General features: G+C 34.0%; 1 protein-coding gene across 2 annotated transcripts in view; it reads right to left on the reverse strand.

Annotated features, from left to right (window-relative positions):
• The window catches only part of Non2 (upstream activation factor subunit spp27 homolog Non2), a 545,408-nt gene that overhangs the window by 313,622 nt on the left and 204,912 nt on the right, over positions 1 to 26,874 (reverse strand). For both annotated transcript variants that reach the window (XM_090392284.1, XM_090392283.1), the window contains exon 6: positions 25,633 to 25,690. In XM_090392284.1, coding sequence (XP_090248410.1) covers positions 25,633 to 25,690 — 58 coding nt within the window. The remainder of the gene's footprint in view (positions 1 to 25,632; positions 25,691 to 26,874) is intronic.

A 26,874-nucleotide genomic window follows, 5' to 3' on the forward strand; every position in this document is an offset into this window, starting at 1 on the left:
TTTAATCAAGTTTTAATGTTAAGTAGTTTTTCAAAACGGCCGGTGGACCATGGCAAAGAGATCCGTTAGCCATGCGTTGAAGAACCCTGCAGTAGAGCTCTCATAGTACTCATCTATAAAAAAGTGAATAAAATTGAATGTGAGAATTACAGAGGAGTTTCTCTACTAAGCATTCCAGGTGAGTATGCAAGCATGAGAAAGATTCTGGAAGAGAAACTTGGAGAACAAACTGGGTTCAGGCCAAATAGAGGTTGCAAAGATCACATTTTCACTTTAAGACAAATACTTGAGAAATTGTGGGAATACGACAAGATCTGTATTTTAGTTTTGTAAATCTGGAACAGGCATACAAGGTGGCCAGAAAAAAGCATTTCAAAACAACACAATTTAATGGGGTGAATGGAACATTATACAAAGCAATACACAGTCTATATTTAAGTTGTCAGTCAGCAGTTAGAACTGAAGGAAATACAGCATGACAGTTTGAGTTTGATGTAAAATCAGGGGTAAGACAAGTATGCACATTATCTCCACTCTTATTCATCACCTATATGGATCACATTATGAAAGAAAGTGACATTAGACCTGATATTAGAATTGGAGTTGTTAAACTTAGCTCTTTGTTTTATGTAGATGATGTTGTACTCCTAAACACATCTAGTGCAAGTCTCCAGGATTCATAACAGCTGTAACAGATTTGGCATGAAAATCCGCAATAAAAAGACCTATGAAAATAGGCAGGAACACAGAACTTAAGCTACATTTGGAATGGTGATCCTATAGAACAAGTAAAATATTTCAGCTATTTAAACACAGTTTTAGTGAAGATGGCAGGTTAAATCTGGAAATAGACAACAGAATAAGAAGAGCTGGTATGGTGGGTAGCCAGTTGAATAAATTTATATGGAATAAGAGGTAAATTAGGCAAAACACCAAACCAGCAGTATACAAGACCGTGTTCAAACTAGTTTTAAGTTATGGATCTGAGAGTTGGGTTAGAAATAAAGCACTTGATCAGACAAGTGAGATATAAGGGTTCTGAGAAAAATTATGGGATTAAATGGATGGCATCAATGGCAGAATTATATTAAAAAATGAAGATATTAGAAAGGAACATCACATTATCAGCATTCAAAAATGTATCAGCAGCGCTAATCTAAGGTGGTTTTTAGCCACTTAAATAGAATGGGTGAGGAAAGGTTAGAAAAACAGGTGTTTGATGCCAAGATGGCAGGAAAGAGATCCAAAGGAAGACCAAGGTCTAGGTGAATTGATTCAGTTAGAACTGCCTTAGAAGAATGAAATGTTAGATATGATAATATAGGAGTGCTTACTAGTAATAGACTAATTTGGAGGAAAATTGTGGATAGGAGATTAATAATAATGTAAACTTAATCATGTAGTATTGTCATAGTAGCCTGAACAACCCTTGGAAGTACATATCAGGAAATTGATGATGAACAAATAAAATAAAAACATCGGAAATGTCTGCTTCCAACCAGATTAAATGATATGATCTGGAGTAGAATGATGTTTTCAGAAACCAGATTGTATGTCTTTGAAAAAAAGAGTTTGTTACTCCCAAGAAACCATAATAGATGAGAGTTAAACCATATTTTTCCAAGATTTTGTAAAAGCAACGGGTCAGAGCAATTTGATGATAATTTACAGGTAATTTATAATATTTACCTGCCTTCAGAATGACAATAAATTGCTTGATTCCTGAAATTCATTCGCACAGAAAATTCTGTTTAATAAATAGAGCAGTTAATCTATGGATGATGACAACAAATGTTTAACTATCTCATAACAAATATCTGGTCCTATACATATGGTCAACACTGAAGCAAAGTTTCAGTTCTTTCTTGAATGACCTATTGTAATATTACAGGATTATTCTTGTTTAATCCTTTATCCAAGTGTAAGCACAAACAGAGTTTGCAAATGAACTACATATAGTGGAATGCTTTTTGGTGAATTTTTAGATGTGAGGCATATTCCCTGCAAGTAAATCATACCACCCACAGATGACAAAATTGTAAGAAGAGAAAGTGAGAGAGATATATGAGTTAATGTATTCCACAATTCTTACTGTTGCTTTCTCATCATATGAGGATTTTCCACTAGATACAGTATACTTCCTCTTTGCTTGAATAACAGCATGTATGTTCTGTTCAGTCTTGATGTTTTGAATTTTCTTTCCATCCTTCCACCTGTAGCATGCTTGGATGAAGCTAAATGCTCTAACAATTTGTACATTTGAATGTTTTGCAATTAATCTTTTATTCTCATGCTCTCCAGTGCATCAGATCCAGATGGTAAATCTACCATGGATAGTCTGAGCATGGCTATATTTATGACATTTGAAGCAGTGAAAAGGCTTTGGGATAAAGAGCCTAACAGTGCAATTGAGATATCCTACTTTCACTGATGTTGTGAGTTTAAGGGGAGTCTTAAATATAAAAATGATATTCCTGGTAAGTACTAGGATACCATTCCTAGACATGAGAATTCTTTCTATGGCTATTACTCCTCAATCTTTAATTTCAGAGCAAATCTCATCAGGAATGTTGAGGTGGTCCCGCACTTATATTACTCTTTGAGAAAAGTTCAGTGTTTTATGTGTGTGTGTGCAGGTGGCAGTTACTGCAATTGGTATTCCTTTAAGTGTTACTGCATGAAGGAGCAGCTCAGAAAGTATCTTTGAGGATGATTCCAAATGAATGTCTCCTAAACAGTTTTTCCACTGATTTTGGAGATCTTGCGAACCTTTCTAAAGCCTCCTGGATAAAGAAGGTGACATAATCCTGATTGGAATTTCAGCAGTTGCATGAATAATTAGAAAAAATTATACATTTGCAGATGTCTCCGGTGTCTTTTGCTTTTTTTGTATCTGCCACCAAATGATGTGCAAATGGTTTCTGATCTGGGTTGGGCTTGTTGAAAGGCTTCCAATAAACTTGAGAATGAGACTCATTCTTAAATGATGGGGGGAAATCAGCAGGCCTTTCACCCAATACAGAAATACACATGGAAGCCTACTATGCAGAAAGTAACAACTATCTATGAAAGTGAGATGCCAAGGCTGACTTGTTTTATAAGATTATATTTATAAGATGAATACAGTTCATGAACACAGTGATGTGCATGAACTTAATCATGCACATCACTGTGTGCATGATTAAGTTCAAGAATCATTGCACCAGTGTATAGTCTTCATCTGATCACTCAAGTATACACTGGTAATTCAAAATTGCTTGTTGATATTTATAATGAAGAGACACCTATCTTTCATTAATACTCATTGCATGTTAGATTTCAGACATCAGACTTTCAACGTTGAATTCATGTTGAACTTACTGGTAAAATCTGATAACTGTTTTCACACCTATACGGCTTTCACAGATACATCTTTCCCTTTTTATTTTTTTTATTTAGAATATTTAAAATCTATTTGAAATGTGCTATTTTAAAACAGATTTAGAAAATAAGGGAAAGATACTGATACTACATCGTAGACTGCTGCTATTATAAGGAAAACAATGATAGATATGTAAATGTAATGGAGGTGATTATTTCATCATATAGGAGCAGGTCAGACCACACATGGACAATCTGCACTCAAACTCATTTTCTCCACTCATTTACTAAGTGATGTAAAAACTGAGAGAGATCACTAAGGCAAATATCTGAATTTAGGAATTACATTATTGGTAGCACTAACATGTTCGTGTTGGGAAAAGAAGAAATTTCTCACTGTTCTTGACAAGGTTTTTTCTGTTGGGCTTCCTGTCTGCATATTGGCAGCACATATAATGATTGGTTCTTCAATTATAACCAAATCTGTTAGGGTGGGAGGGGGGAAAGAATGTGTTTATTTCAGGATATATCAGAAAACAATATTTAATGAGAATCCTGTATTTGGTTAGTGTGTTTAAATTACTAAACAGTGTAAACGTGAACTGACATTAATGAGACATGAATCATATGAGAATGATTTGCAGTAAGGAAAAGAAAGAACAAATATGAATAGAAATAATTTCATTAGAGAAAAATGAATTACTAATAATATAGAGATGCAAAATTATGTATGAGTGTCCAATAAGTTGCTGGGGTGGAGGATGATGTTATAACTTCTAGATATGCATAAATTCACATTTATGAAGGGCATAATTAAAATAATAATAATAACGAGGAGCAGAAAATATCTGTTTGTGAAACATGAAAACTAACTAATAATAAAAAGCAATCAAAACTAATGCAATAATCAAAACATCCCAGAATCAGGGAGTTCCTGAAGAATATATGGACCTCCTCCAGAAAATATACCACACCGCTACAGCAACAATCCAACTTCCCACAAGTAGCAATAAAATATCAGTTGAAAAGGGTGTCCAACGAGGAGACTCTCTATCGTCCAAAATCTTTACAGCAGTCTTTTTAATTTTAATTAATAACAGAAACTTAACACACACCTTACATATGCAGATGATATAATTTTTGCGAACACTCCAAGAAGACACTCACCATATATAATGATAGAAGACCTATATCACGAAAGCAGAAAAATTGGCCTAAAAATCAACAGAGAAAACACAAAAATCATGTTTAATCATTTTGTAACACCAAAAAACATAATAATAGAAAACAATTCCTTGGAAAGAGTCTCTTCGTATACATATTTAGGTCGTCTCATTGATCTAAACTGTGGACTCCAAAAGGAAATAAATAGAAGGGTTCAACTTGCCTGGATTGCATTCAGAAAATTGAAAAGCATTTTTCAAAACAATGATGTCCCACTCTATTTAAAAAGGAAGACATTTAACCAGTGTATACTTCCAGTCATCACATATGGTTGTGAAACTTGGTCTCTAACAAAAGCACTAACAAATAAACTAGCAAAAACTCAAAGAAAAATGGAGAGGTTGATGCTGGAAATCACATTAAAAGATAAGAAGCAAAACAGCTGGATGAAAAGCCAGACTCATATCACTGACATCATTCTTCACAAGCAACTAAAACGGAAATGGGCTGGACATCTAGCCAGAAGAGAAGATGAGCGATGGACCACCATATTAATGAACTGGATTCCAAAAGAACGGAAACGAGGCTGAGGATATCCTAAAAGAAGGTGGAGTGATGAATTGTCAAATTTCGTTGGGAAAAATTGGTCAACCATTACAAAGAACAGAGAACTGGAGGAGGCCTTCATCCAGCAGTAGGCAGAAAATGGCTGAAAAGAAGAAGAATAAAAAACAGCTGTGTTAGCTATGAGGAAGGGTTTAATGAACTAATAATGTGGATTGATGGAGTAGCAAATAATCTTGTACAATTTTTGTACCTGTTATATGTGTTTATTTCTATGTGTTATTTATATTTTACTTTGTTTTCTAAGAATTTCCTTTTCTTCACTAATGAGCAGTACACATTTTTTTATATAGTAATATGTATATAAATTATTTATTTCTTTATGCAGACATTTCATTTTTAAAACTCACCAATACCTATTTTCTCTATACATGGAAAAAATATTATTTAAGAATGCCATTACATTACATTATTATATTTTTTACAAGTAAGTTATTTATATCTATGTGCGACATTAAAACGCAAGGGAGGTTACCAATTACAGTATGTTGTCATCATCTCATATTTCTGGTTAACCCATCTGCTTCCACCAATCTTAGAAATGATCTCACCATAACTAACATGCTTTTTCCACATAACAACTCACAAAAATAGACTTGCATATCACCAGATGAAAGAACTGAGAAAATTGATCATATTCTTATATAAACTAAATATAAAATCTGTATAAACTCAGCAAGAACTAGATCCTTCTGGAAGTGACCATAATTAAGTCATAGTAATGTTATGTTGAAATCTGCAATTAGAACCATTAGAAAAATAAGAATGCAAAAGTTTAAACTTACATAACTCAATTCAAATACCATTAAAGAACTGGACTATGGAAAGAAGGAGAATCTCAGAAAATTTTCAATAGTATTCTCTAAAGCACTTACTGACAGACTGACTCCATTGTTCAGTGAAAAAGGTGAATTTTGTACATTTTCACTATAACCTGTTTAGGTATAATCTCACTATAATCAAAGAATTAATAATTCTTCTATGATTAAGTCTCTGAATTGCAGAAAAGATTTCCTTTGGAGGTGAATTTTTTTGTAAATAATACATGCATTCACAAGGGCTGTTCTAAAAACTAATTCCATGGTGATTGTTTTTATACCACTTGGTCTTTTTGAGAATGGAATCATAACATAAGCGCCTCCGTAGCACAAATGGAAGAACAACAGTACATTGCGCCCTTCGATTGGAATAGGCCTAAGTTCGATTCTTGTTGTGACGGGAATCTTTATGTGGACTTTTTCAATTAAAGGCGAGTTAGCCGATCTCATACGGAGGCAACAGGGTTTTTCTCCCGGAAACTCAGGATTTTCACCTCGCATACAGACAAATCGGCCATTCAGAACGCATGCAATTTACAGACAAAAAATACTAGTTGTGGTGGTGGGCGGTAGATGCCGCTGATGGAGATGATTGGTAGTAGTGGTGGAGAAAGTTGTATAGTGGGTGTCCTCCCACGATGAGTCTTCGGACTCCTTGGAGGTGTCACGAATAATAATAATATAACATGCCACCCTGGTGTCCTAAAACTGACACTTTTGCTTAGCTAATTTCTTCATGGAAACATTTGAAGAAAAAGCTCCAAACTCTACCCCATATGGGCTAACTCTTCGGCTATGTTTTGTTGATTATGAATTCTCCATTTGGCCGCATAGCCTACATGCTTTCAACACATTTTTAACACATCTAAACACCCAGCATCCCAGGATCCAGCTTCCCCCAGTAAGAAAGCCAAGAGTTCAAGCACGCATTTGCACAATACCGAAGATTTTATGTGACTTCTTAGAAATTAAATGGCATGATCAACTCATTACCAAGCTTGAGAGGCAAAAATCCACTCCAGTCATCAACAAGGTCTAGAATCTCAGACTATGTACTGACAATCTGGCTCATATTTAATCCAGGAACAGTACAGGAACAAGACAGTTTTGCAAAGTCAGAAGGAAAAAATGATGCAAAAAACCAATATCAAATGAAACTACAATCCCCATGGAAGCAGAAATGAACTATAATAAATTTAGTTGAATCCTTTATCCAAGTGTAAGCAAACAAAGTTTGTACCTGAAGTATCTTCAGGACTGAGGCAACTCGTGGAAAAGGTGGACCAAGCTCTCATCACTCATTGTCTTAGTATCTCCCATAATGCAAAGCACATTTCCTGGCAGACATGTATAATGCTATGCATTAAAGGAGGGGCCACTACCCGGACCGGTTTCGACGTTTATTGAGGTCTCGTCAGTGGGAGCCAGATCCAGAGGTGGTGATAACAAGGTGGAACAATGGAGAAGTCATATTTACCTATATGAGTTGTCAAAAGGTGTCTCACCTTATTATTAAATTACTCTGGATTTAGAGAAAGATATTGGAAGCCCCCCCCACCCACCCACCCACTTGGTTAGACTATAATAAATTTAGTTTAATCCTTTATCCAAGTGTAAGCAAACAAAGTTTGCACCTGAAGTATCTTCAGGACTGAGGCAACTCGTGGTAAAGGTGGACCAAGCTCTCATCACTCCTTGTCTTAGTATCTCCCATAATGCAAAGCACATCTCCTTGCCAGCACGTATAATGCTATGCATTAAGGGAAGACCTCAATAAAGGTCGAAACTGGTCTGGGTAGTGCCCCTTTCCTTAATGCATAGCATTATACATGTCTGCAAGGAGATGTGCTTTGCATTATAGGTTCCCATTGAAAAAAAAAAATCGTAATACAGACATATATTAATATAATATTTATTGTATTTATATTCAATACAATTTATATTCAAGATTTTGCATTTGTAAAATTTTTTGTGCTTCTTATCAATACCTTTGAAATAAAATATATGTGCTTATACGTAAATATATGCTTATGTGAATAAGCATATATTTACGAATATTCATTAAGCACCGAAATATGCAAGAAGCAAAATTTGTGAACCAATGCCAATGTGCGATTTTTTCCATTAAAATTTTAAAAAATAACAAAAAAGAAATAATAAAAATTATATACATTTCTTTTAAGATTAAAGAAATCTACTTAGTCTTAAACCATTTTAAATTATGGCCCCGAAGGTGGCTGCGGCCCACAGTTTGGGAAATGCTGGTCTAGGAAACAAAATGAGTGAACTACAAGAATTTACGACATGTTATTCTGCTGTGGTATTCCTTGTTAATGAAACACACCTTCAAACAGCTGACAACCCAGAGCTTACAAACTAAGCAGTTACTGGAAGCAGACTTGATTGAAATTTTATACATAAATGATGTAGTGCTAGTAGCAGGAGACCTGAACACTAAGCAGACGGCCTGGAACAGCAAATCTACAAACTGATATGGTAGAACGCTCAATGATTTTGCTGCCACGAGGAATACAGTGTTCATAAGACCTCCAGATCCCACGTGTTACAATCTGGCAGGACTTCCTGATGTCCTTGATATAGCAATACTACAAAATATTATCTATCAATACCAAATATGTGTGATGGACCTTAGCTCTGACCACAACCCAGTTTTATTCCAACTGGACGTACAACATGAAAATATCCCAAATAGGATTCTGACTGACAACTGGACAAAACTAACAATTGCTCCACATGAATCTACTGGCCCTGTTCACGCCATCAATCTCAATGGAAAATATTGACAACCCGATTTTGGGCTTAGAAAAGCAGGTAACTGCATTATTATTATTATTATTATTATTTCGGGCGACTCCAGGAGTCCTTAGACTCATCAAGGGAATAAACAGATACCACGCCAGGTGTGCTATCCACAAACTCCGACCGACTTCTGGATGAGATTAAAAACTTGATCTGTGAAAAGTACAGAGCTAGGCAGCATTACCACAGAACACTAACCCTAGAATATTGACAAATGCTCAACACAATGTCCGATATGCACTTAAAAACTATCAAAATCAACAGCAGGAGATAAAACTGCAGTCCTTGAACACAGAGGACCAGATGCCCTGGAAAACGACAAAAGCTCTATGCATAGATACTAACCCTATCCATTCACCATGCTGAAGATGAGTCTAACGTGAAGACTTGGGTGACAGCCTAGAGAAGCAGTGTAGTCCAAACTACACCCAAGTGGATCTAGACTTTATCAGTAAAAGCACACATTTGAGTACACTGTTCAATAAAACGTACACAGAACATAAACTCTATTTAAATGACATCACCTATAGAGGTACATGAAATCATCACCAAACTTAAGAATAGGAAAGCACGGCCCAGATGGGATTTCTAACAAATTCAACAAATTCAAGCCATGATGCATATTGTTGCTATTATACTGGGGTCCAAAAGCTAAGGGAGAAATATTTTTACTTGTATATGAAAAAATTTTCATAACTACAGCCAAGTGTGGACATAAATATATTGCCAGCATACTAATAAATTATATTACACAAAAAATGAGTTATAAATTTTGTACAAATTAAATTGCAATACAATTTAGACAAAAGTCACAAATTTCCTAAGAAGGCAGTTAACATATTAATGTACAGTGCATGCAGAAAACTATGTGGAGAGACATTTCAGTATGGAATATGTCCTCACCAAACTGTGATGCAGCTCTCAAGACACTGTACCATGCTTAGGATCAAGTGATTCAGAAGTTCTTGGGGCAAACTGGCCCACAAAATGGAAAACACATCATCAGCATAACGTAACAACTTTAGGGGCTTGTATGTAGATGTGGTAAGTACTTTGTTTTCAAAGTGTTCATGTAAAAGTTTGCTACAGGGGAAGAGGGGGGGGAGAACCCATAGCAGTACTTTTAATCTGTTATTATATTAAAATAACAAATAGCCCCATTACTTCTTCCTCCTCTACTACACAGGAACACAACATTACCATTTCTATTCCTTATGTTAGAGGTACATCAGAAAAGATAGTCAAAGTGCTAATGAAACATGGCCTTTGCACCACATTCAAACCTCATGTTAAATTAGCAGCTCTGATCTGCTTGCCTAAGGATAAACTTCACCCTCTAGCACACCCTGGAGAGTGTATGAAGTTCCTTGTGACTTGGCCTACTATGGGCAAATAGGAAGATCTGTTAACATCTGCCTGGAAGAACAGAAAAGATACATTCACTACCAGGACTGGCAGAACACACTTTGGACACCCCTTCACACAGGATTAGATGGAAGAAAACTATGTGCTATTTGGAAGTTGAACAGATCCAAAAGATTATTTTTTGAGTCAGCCATGGCTATGAAGAATTCTCCTAACCTGAACAAATATGGGTGCATTAATTTGCCAAATATTTGGGAGATTCTTAAGACCAACTCACACAGAAATGTAATCCCCCCCCCCAAGAGAGCACCAAAATAGGACTTTAGATCTTTTGTCTGTTACAATTGTATTGATTCACTTACTCAATGTCACGTATACATGCTGTGTTGTGCTCTGATGATGCTAATTTGAAATTCAGTGAAATATAAGTTAATAAAACATACTTTTATAAAATAGTTTCGTTTGGTGTTGTTAATATAGTCAAAAATAACTCATGATTAATCATGAGTTACTGATCACTCCTACTGGCCACATAATGAAACAATTCCTTTGAACCTCAGGACCAATCTCTTCTCATATTCAAGTTTTGTCCTTGTTGCCATACTAGTCACTCTCCGGGCGTGAGTAATATTTTTCATGCATCTTCTCACCACCACCTCTCTTTATATCTCTTCCATAACTCCCACTCCCCTTGATATTGTTAGTCATCCACTTTACACCAAAATGTGTTCTCTTTTTCATTTGCAGTATACAATTTGCCATTGCTGCTAATAAATATTTCTTCACCAGTTCCAATGAACTGATGATATCTTGCCTTTCCAATTCCTCCATCCATGGAACTGCACGAGGTTAATTTCCATTGCATATAAATTCCTTTCTTCTTGATACTCTTGCACATCTATTCATCCTCTAAGTCAAAAACACATGGTCACTCTCTTCAACAACAAGATCCTCCAATGCTATAAAAAATTCAAAACTTTTGAACCTCGTGTTCCTTCTACTACACATTGCCTAAGACAGCTGGCCTTGAAGAATTCCAGAAATTCCATTCCTATACTATTACATGCAGTTTCCTCTTCCCAATGTACATTCCTGCTATTAAAATTTTCCATAAAAATCATCCATTTCACATGCACCAAGCTCAACTGCTTAAATATCTGCTATTTACCCTTTATGCTCCTTCGCTTATAACGACACCTCACTAAATATTTTGTCCTGTCCACCTCATATCATATGCTCTCAAAATTGTTAGTGCCACTGCCCACCAAATCCTACTCTGAGAGGACAACTTTCTCTCCCAGTGATGAAGTGTTACTTACCATAAGTAACTTCATCACTGCTTTTCCCTTTCTATCATGCCAAAAAATACTATACTTGGTAGTACCGACAGCCTCAGCTTGTCCAAAGATTACTGGAAGCAGTGAGTCAACCATGTCTCACTGCTTCCAATAATCTTTGGACTAGCTGAGGCTGTCAGCAGTTCCAATTCTTCACCCTTATTTTGGATACTCCTAGCATTCATATACAGAAGTGTAACACATTGTAAGTGTTTCTATACCCATTATTATTTCCTTCAGATTCCATTGGATTCATTACACTATGTGTTCCCCCTTTTTCCTAAATGCAGGTTGTGTCTCATATACACTTCTCTGCTATCTTCCAATGTACTCTGTGCATCATCCAAGGCTTTGTTTTGACACATTCTTGCTATCATACCATTTATTACTGATGCTCTTTTTCTTGACTTGGCATTATCATACCTGGGTAACAAATTCACTGTCTTCTCTCTCTTCTGAAATACAACTTATACCTGAAATCTCTTGCTATCCAATTCACACTGCCTCTCTAGTCATTTGTACCCACCATCATAATCATCTCATCCATTCTTTCACGTTGCTTAACTGCCAGTAAAACTGTCTACTGTCTCTCAAAACAAACACTCTCCTTTGGCATTATATTTTGCACTTCATGGGTCATCGAATCTCCATACATCATGCCCCTTATCACTCTGTTCCTTCTTTGCTCACCTGAACCTCTCTCTCACCTTCCCCCCAACACTTTCTCTCCCATTTAACTGTCTGTCATCTTTCTGCCGTTAGCTCCTGCACTGTTTCACCTCCAATTCATTTCCTCACATCTGCTCGTTCTACTAGTCTCTCCCCTTCTATCATTCCCACAATGCTCTCTCTCTTATTCTTACTTTCATTTGCTTCAACATCCACTTTTTCCATTCTCCTAGTCTCTTCTTTCATGCTTCTGAACTCATTCTTCACGTTCCACTTCTTCTCTCAGTGCATCTCTCTCTCTCTCTCTCTCCAAGCAATCTACTCTCAATCAACACCATCTTCCAAACCTATCGCACTACTTAATTTTATATTCTTATTTGTATGATGCTTGTCTTCCTTGCCCTGAATCAAACTATTTGTCTCTCTCTCAGCCAGCATGCATTTGTTTCTGAAGTAACACTGCCAAAGTCTGCTATGCTAATTTTTATATTGCCAAGCTCTTCCCAATTTTGCATTATAAGCACATACACACACTCCCTGGTTTCTTACTGGTCACATTTTTAGGCACCGGTATGCAATGCTGCAAGAACAGCATTCCACAAAATCTTGTACTATGCTGTGTAAAATGTAGACCTTTAAAATGGTGATAGGCTGGGCAATAATGTATCAGCAAAGTGAATTGCAGTGGCTGCCATTATTCAAACAGTGTCAAAATATACTAAAATCCTACATTAAATTACAAATTCAAGAAGTGTAAGCTATCCACAGATAATATGTTCTATCCAGATTAGACTACTTGGAAATTTAAAGCAAAACATGAAATAAATTATATCAAAAACTTTTTTTCTTTTCTTTTCTTTTGCTGTTATCTTGGTAATGTGCCCTACCATATCCAGATATACGGTATAAGTTTCTGGCATAAAATTTGACAGATGTAATCAAATTATATCTCTCTGTCAAAATATAAATAATAAGTTATTTATATTTTGAGAGAGAGAGAGAGGGGTGTAATTTTATATGTCAAAGGCAGTAACTAGTGCAATAAATATTAAATCACATTGATAATTTTATTTTAATAATTAAATTTCTCAACTAAATTTTTATTAACCTCCCTACAGGCCAAAGTGGATGAAATAGCTAGACCATCCCAGCATTTTCATGGATCAAAACTTCATTGGCATTCTACCTTATCTACCCCCTATGCCAATTTTAGACCATTAGCGGAGGATCAACTGTGGTGGAACGACCTTTGTCACTTGTCTCTAATTGTACCGTCTTACTTGGAATTCCTTTACTGTCCTACGATATTTGATCTTTTTTTTTTTTTTGCAGCATAATTTATTTATTGTCTCTCTTCCCAAAAATAAAAACAAATTCATATGTGTGAAAATAAATAATCAATCCTGAAATGACCACAGATCAGCCTTTGCAATGAATCTATTTAGTAGTAGTAAATCTGTTGTGTGTTCTTTATGTTCTTTCACTTTACTGACAATATCGAAGCATTTTTTTCTTTGCAAATTTTCAAATGTTTGCATTGAACATATTATGTCAAATATTTATATTTTTTGAATAACATTTTTGAAATAAATATGACCTTGTGCTTTCTTCCTTGCAAAGTACCATTATATGAATCGTCACCTTTCAGTTCTAAAAACTTTTTTTATTTTTATTTTGATGAACAACAAATGATGTTAAACTCTATTACTCAGTTTCCGATTGCGAGTCTTTTTTTAGTATCAAACATTTATATCCAATGATATTTTAGCAGGGACTCTTTGGCTTCTGCTTTTTTTTTTTTTAAAGGATGCACATTTACTATAATATCCAGTGTGTAACTATTATTCAAAATTTATGCTCATTTTGATGATTTTCTACTGTTTCCTCTGTGTAAAATGTATTCCTTCCGCCACCCTCTCCTCACTTGGAACTCAATTACATAGCTGCCCTAAATTTATATTGTTTGGAAGCTTTCACAGACAGTAATCAAAATCTATTACTTCATTTTACTGTTTTTACAAAACAAATAAGGCAATAATATTGCTGTACCACTGAAGTTTCTAATTCTGTACTATTTCTTTGCAATCTAAAATGAGCTCTCTGCTGAAATTATTCTAAGTTTTAGAAATACTATGCTATATTTTCAATATGTAAAACTGTTTATATGCATACCACACAAAAGAAAGTTCAGTAGTATTATTTTTATTTATTTTTCTTAAAAAAAAAAAAAATTCTAAATATTACTACTTCTACTGTTGGTTGCTATTTCTAAAATAATCTACATCTTAGAAATACTTGATAATAATCCTCTTTGCTGAGGAAAAGCAAAAAGCTTCGATTACTTTCTTTTATTGAGAAAAAACAGAGAAAGAACACTTTGCCAGATGTCACACTAAAGTGCCTCAAGTTGTAGTTCAGAATATATCAAGAATGTCTTGTTTTGTTTTCAATTGTTGATTAGCAGACATCCTAACACAGAAATACTGACATTTCTTTTACAGGCTGATAGAGTATTTATGACAAAATAATTTCTTAATTTATAATGATCAGTTTCACTTTTATTATCGAAAAATTATAAATTATTTGATACAATTATCTTGAAAAAAAGGGATTTAAATTATTTAAAAGAAAATGCGCATGTGTTACGTAATCATTTCTTTTTTTTTTTGGGGGGGGGGGTTATAGACCTATTCAATCTGCAGATATTTCAGTGAATTTATTTTAAAAATTATCCACAAAACAATTGTTACAAATGCGAATTACTTGGAAAGATGCTCATGCATTTCAGTGTAAAATAGTAGCAAAAGTTTACTACTTCAACAATGCCACGTATCTAAACTAGAAGAAAATGTTGTTATACTCGCTGCTATTTTCTATGTTCTGTATTCTGAAAGTAGCCACATTTCTTGTTTTTCCTTTCAAGTAATATAAAACCTGGCCTGGTATGTTCTTGGACGAACAGTGGAAACTCTTCCAAGTGTTACTTTTGCATTTGCTAGTTGTTGAAAACTGAAGATTTCACAGTTCATCCAGAAAACTTTGCTCTGTAAGAACTGTGACCATGAAATTCCTGAAACAACAGAAAAATTATTCCGGTTTTATTTCTTTTCAGATATTAGAGTTCTTCTCAATTCAGACTATACGTAGGCCTTATAGTCTACTCAATCATTTCCTGATTGAGACAACCAAGCTTGGGTAGCTGACTGGAGAGGGTCACTGCTTTTTTTTACTTCAATATTGGCATGAATCCTTATGAAAATATTTAGGTGGAGAGATGAATTTGGTTCTGTAAATAGCATAGTGCAAGGCCATCACTCAGTTTATTGGAGGCTTGAAAAAGAAAAAAAAAAAAACATGTTTACTCTTATCTCTGATGTTAATTACATATAGCATTAACGTGTTATAGATTTCCAAACTTTTATGGTTGTGGACATATAAAAAGAAAAGTGTTTGCACCTAGAGGGCATGTGTGTCCTGATGATCCTCCCTATTTTTATTCCCTCAAAAAAGGTAGTACTATTAGCCACTTTTAGAAGAACAATATATTATTCTCTGTGTTATAAAAACAACTTAAACAAATTCCTTTTCAAGAGGAACTAGCATCATTACACTCAGCCATCTCTCTATCAATACTTGTAATCCAGAAAAAGGACCATCTTGATGGCCCTGAAAGGGCCATCATTTTTGTTTTCATATTGTTTGAAATTTATATATCTTGAACAGTATGGAATGACCTAAAATAAATGCACAAACAGGTTTATATTCTGGTCACCAGATTACTGTCTCCTTTTTGATTTTTTTAAGCAGACATGACATTTGTGTGCAGTGTTTATTTTTATTTATGTATTTGCTTTGGGGTGGTTAAGTTTCCAATGCTTTGCCGATTTCTACTTTGTAATCTTGATATGTTATGATAGACATATCTTTTCTTGTACAGGAGGAAATTGTTTCAAATGATAAAATCCAACATTTGACCAAACACTTTTTTGGAATATTTTTTACACTGTTTCCTCATTACAGAGTAAAATTATAGCCACTTGATCGCACTTCCCATAGTGTTAGTAAATGCACACACAGCAATGTTTTTATCTTTTTGAAATATGCTTTTCCAAGGATTCCACTGATGGATTGTGCAGGGAAGACAGCAGAAAAAGGTTTTTTTTTTTCCCCGTCTTTCTAATGTAGTGCAAAGACTTTGCCTTGCTGCTAAGCTCAGTTTCAACTTCAACAGTTTTCCTGATGCCAGATTTGGAGGATGTCTCGCCTTCTTGCTTTTAGGTACAATAACAATTTGTACAATGCTGTAAATGCAAATCAATGAGTTCAGGGCACATATAGTAGTTATCCATTGTAACTCAGTAACCTATTCTCCAGAAAGAGATCTAGTAATTCTAGTACTACAGCATTAACATGGGAATATTCAAATATTTAGCATGTTCGCATAGCCTGCTTTCCCTTATAAGGGTTGATATCCCAAAATTATTCACTTTGCAAAACATAAATGACATAAGGCTTTCAATGATATTTATGTCTCTCTCTCAGGAATGTATAGTGATCTAAATCTCTGACGAATTTTCATCAGAAAATCATAAATTTTGTTGAGAACTGGGCAAGGATTAGTTGCCTGATCATATTCCTCATTATTCTAAAAATGCAAATACTTCACAATGAGAATGAATTGTTTTTCAGTCATAACATCACAAAACATTGACATGTTCAAAATCTATTCTATAGCCCATGCATGCAGAAATACATTTTGTGAGTGGGCTTTTTCACGATACCTTGTTCAATCAAGAGGATTATAAATGTAAGTAGTATGTTGGTATTTATTGGTCTCCAAAGTGTACTGTGAGAATGCAGACTACTCAACTTGCTGATGTAGTTTGCAAGCATAAAGGCAAGTCTGTTCCATTATGAAGGAAATATCATCATCTAAAAATAGACGGAAGAAACCTAAAATGTTGCTGTGTCAAAAGCTTCAGTAGTTCCTGGTTTACCTATGAATGAAAACTGTGGACAAACTGGTATGTTTAGTGATGATCACCCATCTTTCGCACAAAGGCATGTCTAAACTACATGCAAAATCCTATCTTCACAGCTAGAAAAATTTCCCTCAAGAACATCAGCACAGAGTAAAAGCTACTTGAAATACGAAGGCTCAAAATTTCTGCACCTCCAGAACTTTTCTTTTTTTACTCCAAACTTTGTTTTCTTTTGGGGAATATACAGCTTACATTTCAATCTGCTTTTGAATAGCATAAGGTGAAGTGCAGCACTTATACATGAATTTTGTATAGGATAAAAAAAAAAAAGAAAAGTTCTGGAGATGCAGAAAAGTCACAGCCTTCAAATAGCTTACTCTACTGATGTTGATGAGGGAAATTTTTCTAGCTACGAAGATAGCAATTTTGCATGTAGTTTAGACATGTCTTCATGCAGAAGATTGGTGCGTCACTAAACAGGAAAGTATCAGTACTGTACTTCAAAACTATTGCTACTGTTGCAACTACTTGCCATCTCAGAAATGAATTGTGTCTTAGATATACTTGCTAATATTCCTTTCTGTTTGAGTACAGGTGTAAGCTAACAAAAATTGTTAATAAAGTGAGGAAAGGACACATCCAGTAGACACACTGGACACGTCCTAAAAAAGTCCATAACAAAAGCCAAATAATGGTGTGGAAGTCCTGACAGATAACAGATTAATTTGGAGGGAAATTTTTGAAAGGTAGTTAGCACAGAATGAAAAAGCTACATCAGTTACTATCATCCTTTAGGTTCGGAGTGTACAAATCAGGAACTGTATGAGGAGGAGGATGGCAGTCATTCTATATTTCTTTCAATTGTAACTGCTGACATGCAAGGATAGATTATACATTGCTGGACATTATGTCCCATTTATATAATTGTAGCTTTTTAAACAACTTTGCTAAAGTCCATAACAAAAGCTGAATACACACAGAAATCTTTTATTTATTTATTTATTTTACACCTTTCTGATTTATTTATAGATATTTGAAACATTATATTCTAATATTACTTTTGCAGGATGACACTGTTTTTATAAAAATTAATTTTGCATAATTTAACGATTTATAATTATCAGGATATAATGTAAATGAGAAAATATACAAAATTTGCTAATTTATAATAATCGCAATTTAATTCCTGTATCAGAATATTAAAAATTATCCGGTACACTTACTTTGGAAAAATAATGAAGTCTGATAAATATGTTATATATGCACGTATGTTACCTTGCAATATTTGTGTGTGGATATGGGTGGGTGAGAGTTTTTTTTTTTTTTTTTTTTTTTTTTTTTTTTTTTTTTTTTGGGGGGTCATCAAAGGCGAAATACAATTTTATTTCTATTATGAAAATTTAGGATATAAAATTTCATTTTGATATATGCATGCTTCAAATCTGCCACATAATAACAAACTTAGCAGAAAATATGTATATAACAGTTGACTTCATAACTGCCATTTATTTCAATTTTATGTGAGTGATTAGGGGAAACCAAGAAAGTTGAAGTGCAAGGAACTACATATTATGTTATAAAGATTATACATTACGTGATAAGATTCAAGATTTATGTATGATTCTCTATAAAGCAAAATCATAAAAGTTCGGACCTTCATGCAATCTGTGAACTAACTTTCGAACTAAGATTACGAATAAAAAATAAAGAAAACTTAATTTGGAACAGGTGGAGGCTGTTTATTTTAAGATTTGAATTTTCATGAATTTATAATATGATTGTTTGACAAAAATAATTTTCTTGACTCAAGGTCTGGGAAAATAAAATATATTCGTGACTAAGATAATTAGCAAAAAAATTGATAGTGACATTGATCTTCCAAATTGATACAATATTAAGGGAAGAAAGTGTGAAAGGATCTCTTATTTTGCACCGGCATTAAAAACTAATTATACAATAAAACAAGTAGCAAAATATATATATAACTTATAGGTATTTAAACTAATATAACATAGATTCCAATTACCGAGCAAACAGCAAGCAACTACGCTTCTTACTAGGCAAAAAACATAGCTATGCACATGAGGTAATCTGGTTAAGTGTTCTCGTCAGTGTGAGGAATTATTGCACATTCTAATGGGCATGATGGCCAAATTGCACTTCATATCCATTGTCTTTTAACAGGTGGTCTGAATCGTATCCAGGATTTGCTATACATATACATATATACATATACGTCCTGGCTGGTTGGAAGGTTAAGTAATTGAAAATTTTAAACAAACCTAATCTCTCTCTCTCTCAAACACAGAGAGAGAGAGATTTGCAATGTACCAATCTGCCACAACACTTGGCTTTTTCACCACATGTGGCTTAGTGTATTTGGACACCAGGGATTTGAAGATTCTTGTCTGTTTTTGTCTTCTTTGTTTCATTGACACCAATTATCATGTTGGAGGCTTGATGGATTGTATACAGCACAAAATATAAAAAAAAAGTCACATGCTGTATACAATCCATTAAGCCTCCCACATGATGTCCTCACAGCACTTAAGCCTCTATACACAGACACCGATTATGCTGAAATGTTACTTCCTTAATTCTTCTGCCATTTCACTTTTATTCTATTGACACTTCTTATCTTTAGGGTGACTATCTTGATTCAAATGATATCAAGTTTGAGTTCATTTCAGTAGCTGACTTTTTGCTGTTCGCCTTGATTTCCGGACAAAAAATAGTCCTCAGATGCAAAACAATTATTTTGAATAAGACTAATTCATGGTTGCTTAAGGTCTAAGATGCATAAATAGGAAGAGATCGCCAAGTAACCTTTTAAAGAATGCTCTGAACCAACAGGGTTTCTGAGATAATGCCTAATCATCGCATAAACTAAAATAAAATGGTATTCCCATGCACTATTATGAGAAGTTCAAAAAATATCAGAAGCTTGAGCATTATGCATTTAATAAATGAAACTGAAGGGAGAAAAAAAGAAAAGAAAAACTATCTCTGCATGACTGCATCAAACAAGGGAATATCACCTCCTTATGCAAAGAAATACCACTGTTTAGTGGGTATTTATTTGGATAACTGAATGAATGAGAATCGGTGGGAAATTTGGGATTTAGCCAAACAAAGTGTAATTTTATTGGCTTAAACCAAAAATAAAATTATGATACAGCACAATAAAATTTCATTTTACGGGAATTATTTTGAATTGAGGTTTCTATTGGAAGAACCCTCAATTCAATATAAACAGAGTTCAGTACTGGACTCTGTTGATAATGACCTTAAGAAGCATCAATGGAAAAGAAATGCAATTAGCAGAACTGCTTAAGTCCCAGATCAACCTAAATCGGTGCTACTGAAGCAAAGAAAACAGAAATAGTTGAGACTCTGCTAAGCAACATACCCAAGATATATTCAAGGCAGTAATAATCAGAAAAGGGAGTAAATATAGTATTCATCACTACATACAAGGATAATTTTCTTGGTCTATGGTTCCATAGAAGGTTCTACTAAGAAAAAAGTAGAGGAATTTTTCAAAGCATCAGAGAAAGCAACTAACACAAAACATAAAGAAAAAGTTACCCTTGTTGGAAATCAAAACAGCAGAGTAAGAAATGATTACCAGACATACAGAAATGTTTTGGGGAAAAATTAGAGAAAAGAATAAGTTAATAATAATAATAAGTACATTATGCTGGATTTCTGTTCAGGATATGAACTAGTCTTTACTAACACCATGCTCCAACATAAAAATATGCGCAAAATTCACATGGACTCAAGATATAAAAAAAATCTCACTGACTATTTTTATTGTTCAGAGAGACATTCCATGCTGGTTTAGAAAATGAGAGATTTAAAATAGGAAGTGATCACTATTTATTACTCAGCTGGATAAAACTGAATAACATAATGTAAAGAAAAGTATGCAAGAAAGTTTGCAAAGGAATCAAAGTGAAGCAGCTTATAGAGGTGAACTGTGCATTCAAATATAAAAATTCAGTATTATTCAGGAAAAAATGAAACTGAAAAGAAGAACACAACCTTGGAGACTATGAAGAAATCACTGATTCAACCAGAGAGGTAAGTGGTAAAGTTGTCTGCAAAGATAGAAAAATTAGAACCACCATTTTAGACACAGGAAGAAAGTGTTTTAAAAGTTTCTAAAAGTAAGTTAGCATGTGCACTAAGAACAGAGAAATATCAAAGTGATATGTAAAAGTAGCTAAATAAATATAAATAGCATGCCAACCATTAGTAAATTACAAAGAGAACTACTATGTTAGTGTAATAACTTTTAATTTAATATAAACCAAAATAATTACCAGACGTGTTAAATATTTGAAGTAATTATATTAAAAAAACTGCTAAAAGATCAGTGGAAAATACTCAAGAAGAATGCAATCAGGAGTACATATCAATATTTAGGGCTTGAACAATTTTATGCTGGCTCACCAGTTAGGCAAATATCTTATTAGCCAGATGTCAGTTTGGAGTATAAATTTCACTTAATATAATTGTGTGTTCAAACCCAACTTGGTCTATTTATAAGCATTTATTTATACTATCGCTAATTTTTACCTTGTGTAATTACTCGAGGAACAAACCGATACATTTTATCAGTGCAAAATGACTATAAGCAACAAACAAGTAACTGAGAAAGCATAAAATGTTTTCTCATTTACAAATTATTTCACATGATGTGGCAGCAACTAAAAAAAAAAAAATTGAAACGTGTTTAGAATATGCATTGGTAAACTTTACTTTGGCTTCTAACAAAATGCACACTTGGGCTTGGACTAGAACTTCCTTAAAATTTTATGTATGATGCAGAATTAGTAAAAAATGGAATTAGAAGCACAGTTAAATGTAACTTTTATGTTACTTTATTTGTTCACCATGTTTCAAAAATTATTGTGTTGAAATGAAATTAACAATCATTTCTTATCACTACTTTAGTCAGGAGCATTTGGTTACATTAAATTTACATTTGTAAATTTAATGTAACCAAATCTAACTTTTCATCTCCTAGATTAAAGGTTCAAATTCTGCACATATGCTAGTGTAAACAAAATAAGCTTATTACTTCTGCTGCTTACTATATTGCAACTGGTTGGACACTTCACTGTGTGCATGAGCATTTTCTAAAGATGCACTGATAAAAATCTTATCCTCTTACTACTGTATTCCATTACAACCAAATACATGTTTGTAATGATTGGTATACCCCAATATTTGCAAAGAGTACGGTTAAAACTATTTATGACATAAAGAACCACAGAATTGGTATTACATAAATAAAACTGACCATTAAACTGAAAACCCCTCTTCTGATTTCTTTACTCATCAACTAAAATTTCCACTTGCCACAGAAGAGCAGATAACTGCTTTTTTTAAGCTCTGTAATATCTGAGGTTGAAGAAGTCATCAAAAACCTGAAATGTGGAAAGGAAGCTGGAGTTGGTGATATTAGACTAGAAATGCTCAAATATGGAGCTATAAAACTTTTACAGTGGGTGCGCTATAATAATTTAGAAGACCTAGTCAGGAGGATTACTATGAGTAATCCTTTCCAGATTGGAGAGGATTACTCACAGTATCCAGATGTATAAAAAAATAAAGCTGAATGGGAGCACTACAGAAGAATTTCCTTACTGAGTATTCCAAGTAGGATTTGTGCAAGCCTATTTAAGAAGAGGTTATGAAAAACTGGAGAAAGGAAACCTGGAAAAGAACAAGTGAGGTAAAACCAAAAACAGCTTATCAGGATCAGACTGAACATAAAGACAAATCATGGAAATACAACAGGGATCTGTATTTAAGTTCTGTAGATCTGCAAGAAGCATATGACATACCAAATGAAAAGTTCTTCAAAAGAATGAATCATGTGGTGTAAATGGGATGTTATACACAATAATTCATAGTCTGAGTTACAAATGAGCAATCAGAATTGAAAGAGTACAGGAAGATAAATGCACATTATGAAGGAAAGTGGCATCAGGCTTGATATCAAAACTGGAGATATTTAACTCAGATCTTAACTCTATGCAGATGACTTTATACATTTAAATAAGTACAGGCCATGTCTGCAGCATTTCTTAAGTATATTGAATAATTGTAAATTCAGTATGACAATCAGCAATAAAAATCAATGACTAGAAAAGTCATGAAAATCTGCTCACACATCAGGTGCTTCACTTGTCAGTCAGACAAATTTTTAAATGTATATAGCATGCCAGTCTGAATTTTTTTCAATACACTTTTATAAAATTAGTAATAACAACAAGGAAATAAGTTGACATATTGTGCAGGATGAGAAGTTAGCAATAAAGATTTGGAATTTTTTATTAAAAAAATCATATACATTTTACTTTTTTTTAATATATATATTTTTGCACAATAAATTTATGCTTAATAAACTGAGTGTTATATTTATTATTATCACCATTCCCTATATCTGAGTTACATCCAAAAACTAACAAAAATACTAAGAAAATATGACCTCATGACTAGTTACAAACCACATAAGAAATTGGCATCTCTTATCTGCTCCACTAAAGACCAGCCACTTTCCTTACACCTACCTGGAGTACACCAGGTCTCTTGCAGTTGCAAACTGTCCTGCTATGGCCAAACAGGCAGGACAGCCAATATCAGGATATCTAAACAAAAGGACTACATTCGGTTCCACCAATACGGCCACTCAGGTCTTGCTGACCATGCGCTGGACACCCACCACAGAATTTGTGGAAGAAGGCTACTTTATTACACTGCAGCAAGTATAAGTACAAAAGATTGTTCCTTGAATCAGCCTCAGCTCTGAAAAACTTCCCAAACCTCAAAAAATTTGGGAAAATTTATCTTGCTATCAGGGACCTTTAGGACTCTAGGTTAGGTTCAGTCTCATTTGCTTAGTGTTAGTATCTGCATGCACATATCATTGTTTTGTGATCTCTGAAGATGGCAATGTAACATTGCTGAAATATAGGAAGGTACTGATTAAAGGAAGATATTGATTAATATTCTAGTATACAATGTCATTTCATAAAAAAATTAAAAGCTATTTATAACGAATGTATAAGTTTATCTACAAGAATTACTATGTTTATTCTCTAATGCAGGATTCACTTGATTTCATTACCTTCATTCAATAAAAATAATTTAATCTAGTGAAAAATCTTGTTTTAAATTTAGCTGATAATCCAGTCTGATATCTAATGATTGATCTTTGATCAATCACTGAACTTTAGTTATCTTTATCTGAAGTTTTCACTGATTGTCTAGTGAAAGAAAGACCTGGGCTCAATTGCATCTATGAAGTTTATTGGAACATTTTCAGATAGGAATAAATTAGCTGGTGTTAGAGATCATATGGATTTCATCCCTACACTTGCAAAAGTCAGTTTATGAAGTTAGCTTACTTATATTTCACATATGCCATATTACTTTCAATGCTGCATGTGATATTCAATCATCATCATCAGCCATTGTTAAGCCACTGCGGAAGGTCTTTCCGAGATTACTCCAAACATGTCTGTCAAATGGATCTTCTTTCCCCATGTCACTTATGCAAATTTGATTATCCATCATGATTTCGTAAGTATCATGGGAAAGTTTTTCTCTTGTGGAATCCAATCCAGTACTTCTTTTGTTCATCATTATTCTTCTTCTCTTCAAGCAATATGCCCAGCCCGTTGCCACTTCAGATGTTTCACTCTTCCTATGATGTCAGATACTTTGGTTTAATTTCTTATCCGTGTATTCCTTTTGTGATCAAGTCTTGTGATACCATTCATACTTCTTTCCATACTAAATTGTACTGTTTTAATATTTGAATTTACTTTGCACTGCATTTAGTGTCCATGACATGCAGCTGTATGTCAAATATAGGAAGAATACATTGATTAAAAACTTTTTCTTTCAGGCATAATGATAACTGGCTTTTAAATATTGACTGTAATTTTCCAAAGGGTTTCCACCCAAGCATAATGTCTTTTAACTTTGTAGATGATATTTTGTTCAACTGTTATCCTTTGTAATCAACTTGCACAATTTCATCATTATTAGTTTTTATTATTTCTGGTTGGACATAGTTACTGAACATAACTTGGGTCTTCTTCAGGTTTATCTTTAGGCTAGCTATCTTGCTAGCAATTTGGAGTCCATGGATACGATATTTTCCATTTATCTTCAGATCTTTCTCTAATCAAGAAGTTTGAATATTTCTTCTAGGCATGCTGTGAAAAGTTCACAGTGAATAGAGAACAGTGATATTAAATAATGAATATTAAAAAAATATTATTTAACAGTAATAATAAAGTGTAAATTTTATGATTAAAACATTATTAATTACTGAGGTTCCTAGTTATTATGTACAAAATTTAAGAAAATATAAAGTGATTGTTATAAATGTTGCAAAAACTTTCAAAAAAGATAATTTACAGTATCCTATAAGCACGTTCAATATATAATCATTTGAATTAAATTTACCTCTTTTCTGCTTAACTTTTTTTTCTTCACTTTTTTTCTTAGATTCCTTCTTGGAAGACTGAAAAGAACGAATACTACTGCATAAAAAAGAGCCAAGTTTTTACAAATCAAAATATATTGATGAGTCCTAACTCCAGATTTGATATTTAGACCAAGTTAGTTTTAGATGTTTTAGTTATATGTATGTCAGAACTTGTTCTGGATTTACTTTTTAATACTAGGGTATTTTTTGGCAATATGTTCAAAAAAAGTGGAAAATTCCAATTTAAAATAAATCTGTCAGTCAATGATAAATAAAAACAGAGCCTGCTGTCTGCTATGTTTTTTTATAATTATTTCTAAATGTTTAATATAAATATAAACATACATCAGTCGACGATAAGAATAAAAACATTAAATCACAAAAAAGCATATGCTTAACCCCCCTCCCAAAAAAAAGTGACAGGTACATAAAAGAAAATCAGGTATTGAGAAATTTGACTGGTAAATTTTGCGAATGTCCATTTTTAAAGGAAAAATAACTGTAATAAAAAAAGTGAACCAAATTTTAAGAAAATATTGGATTGGCTACAATTTAGAAGCAGATGACATGTTTAGTATTGGCACTGTTATTTTGCGTCCGTGCGGTTAGCCTAGTGGCTTTGCGCTTCGTAACCATATGCCTGGGGAAGGAGTGTCCTAGGTTCGATTCCTGTCGGAGACATGAGGAGCTGAAGGATCTTCCTCAGCCATAGCCAAGTTAGCCGGTCTTGGGCGCAGGCAGTAGGGTTTTTTCCACCAGTTTATTTGGTATTTTTCATCCCGCAAGCAGGCAAACCAGCCCCTTGAACACACAGGGATACAGCCAAGAATACCTTGAGGCATAGGAGTGACCATTCTATCCTCGTATTTCGGTTACGAAATCCAAGCATGCTTGGAAGGTTGTGGGCCTTAAACGCCTGTTAAAGCCATTGGGATAGATAGGACTGTTATTTTGCTGCTGTTAATGTACTAATGGAATTTGAAATAATTATTTACGCTGCTAACAACTGAAGCAATAATAAGACAAGACAAAACTGAAATCAACTCCCTAGTTTAAGTACTAGTTCATTTTAAAGACACATTTTTTTTTAATGTAATAGTTTAGCGATGAAAATCAGATGAAAAATGCAACTTGCACAAGTATGTAGTCCTCCTCTCTTGCTTCATTACAGACCCTCCTCCCCCAGTCTATCTGATCACATATGGATCTCAAGAGACCAA

Source organism: Typopeltis vanoorti, chromosome 5 (genome assembly GCF_054136105.1).
Source record: "Typopeltis vanoorti isolate ZY-2024b chromosome 5, IOZ_Tvanoo_1.0, whole genome shotgun sequence".
In the NCBI taxonomy this organism is placed as follows: Eukaryota; Metazoa; Arthropoda; class Arachnida; order Uropygi; family Thelyphonidae; genus Typopeltis; species Typopeltis vanoorti.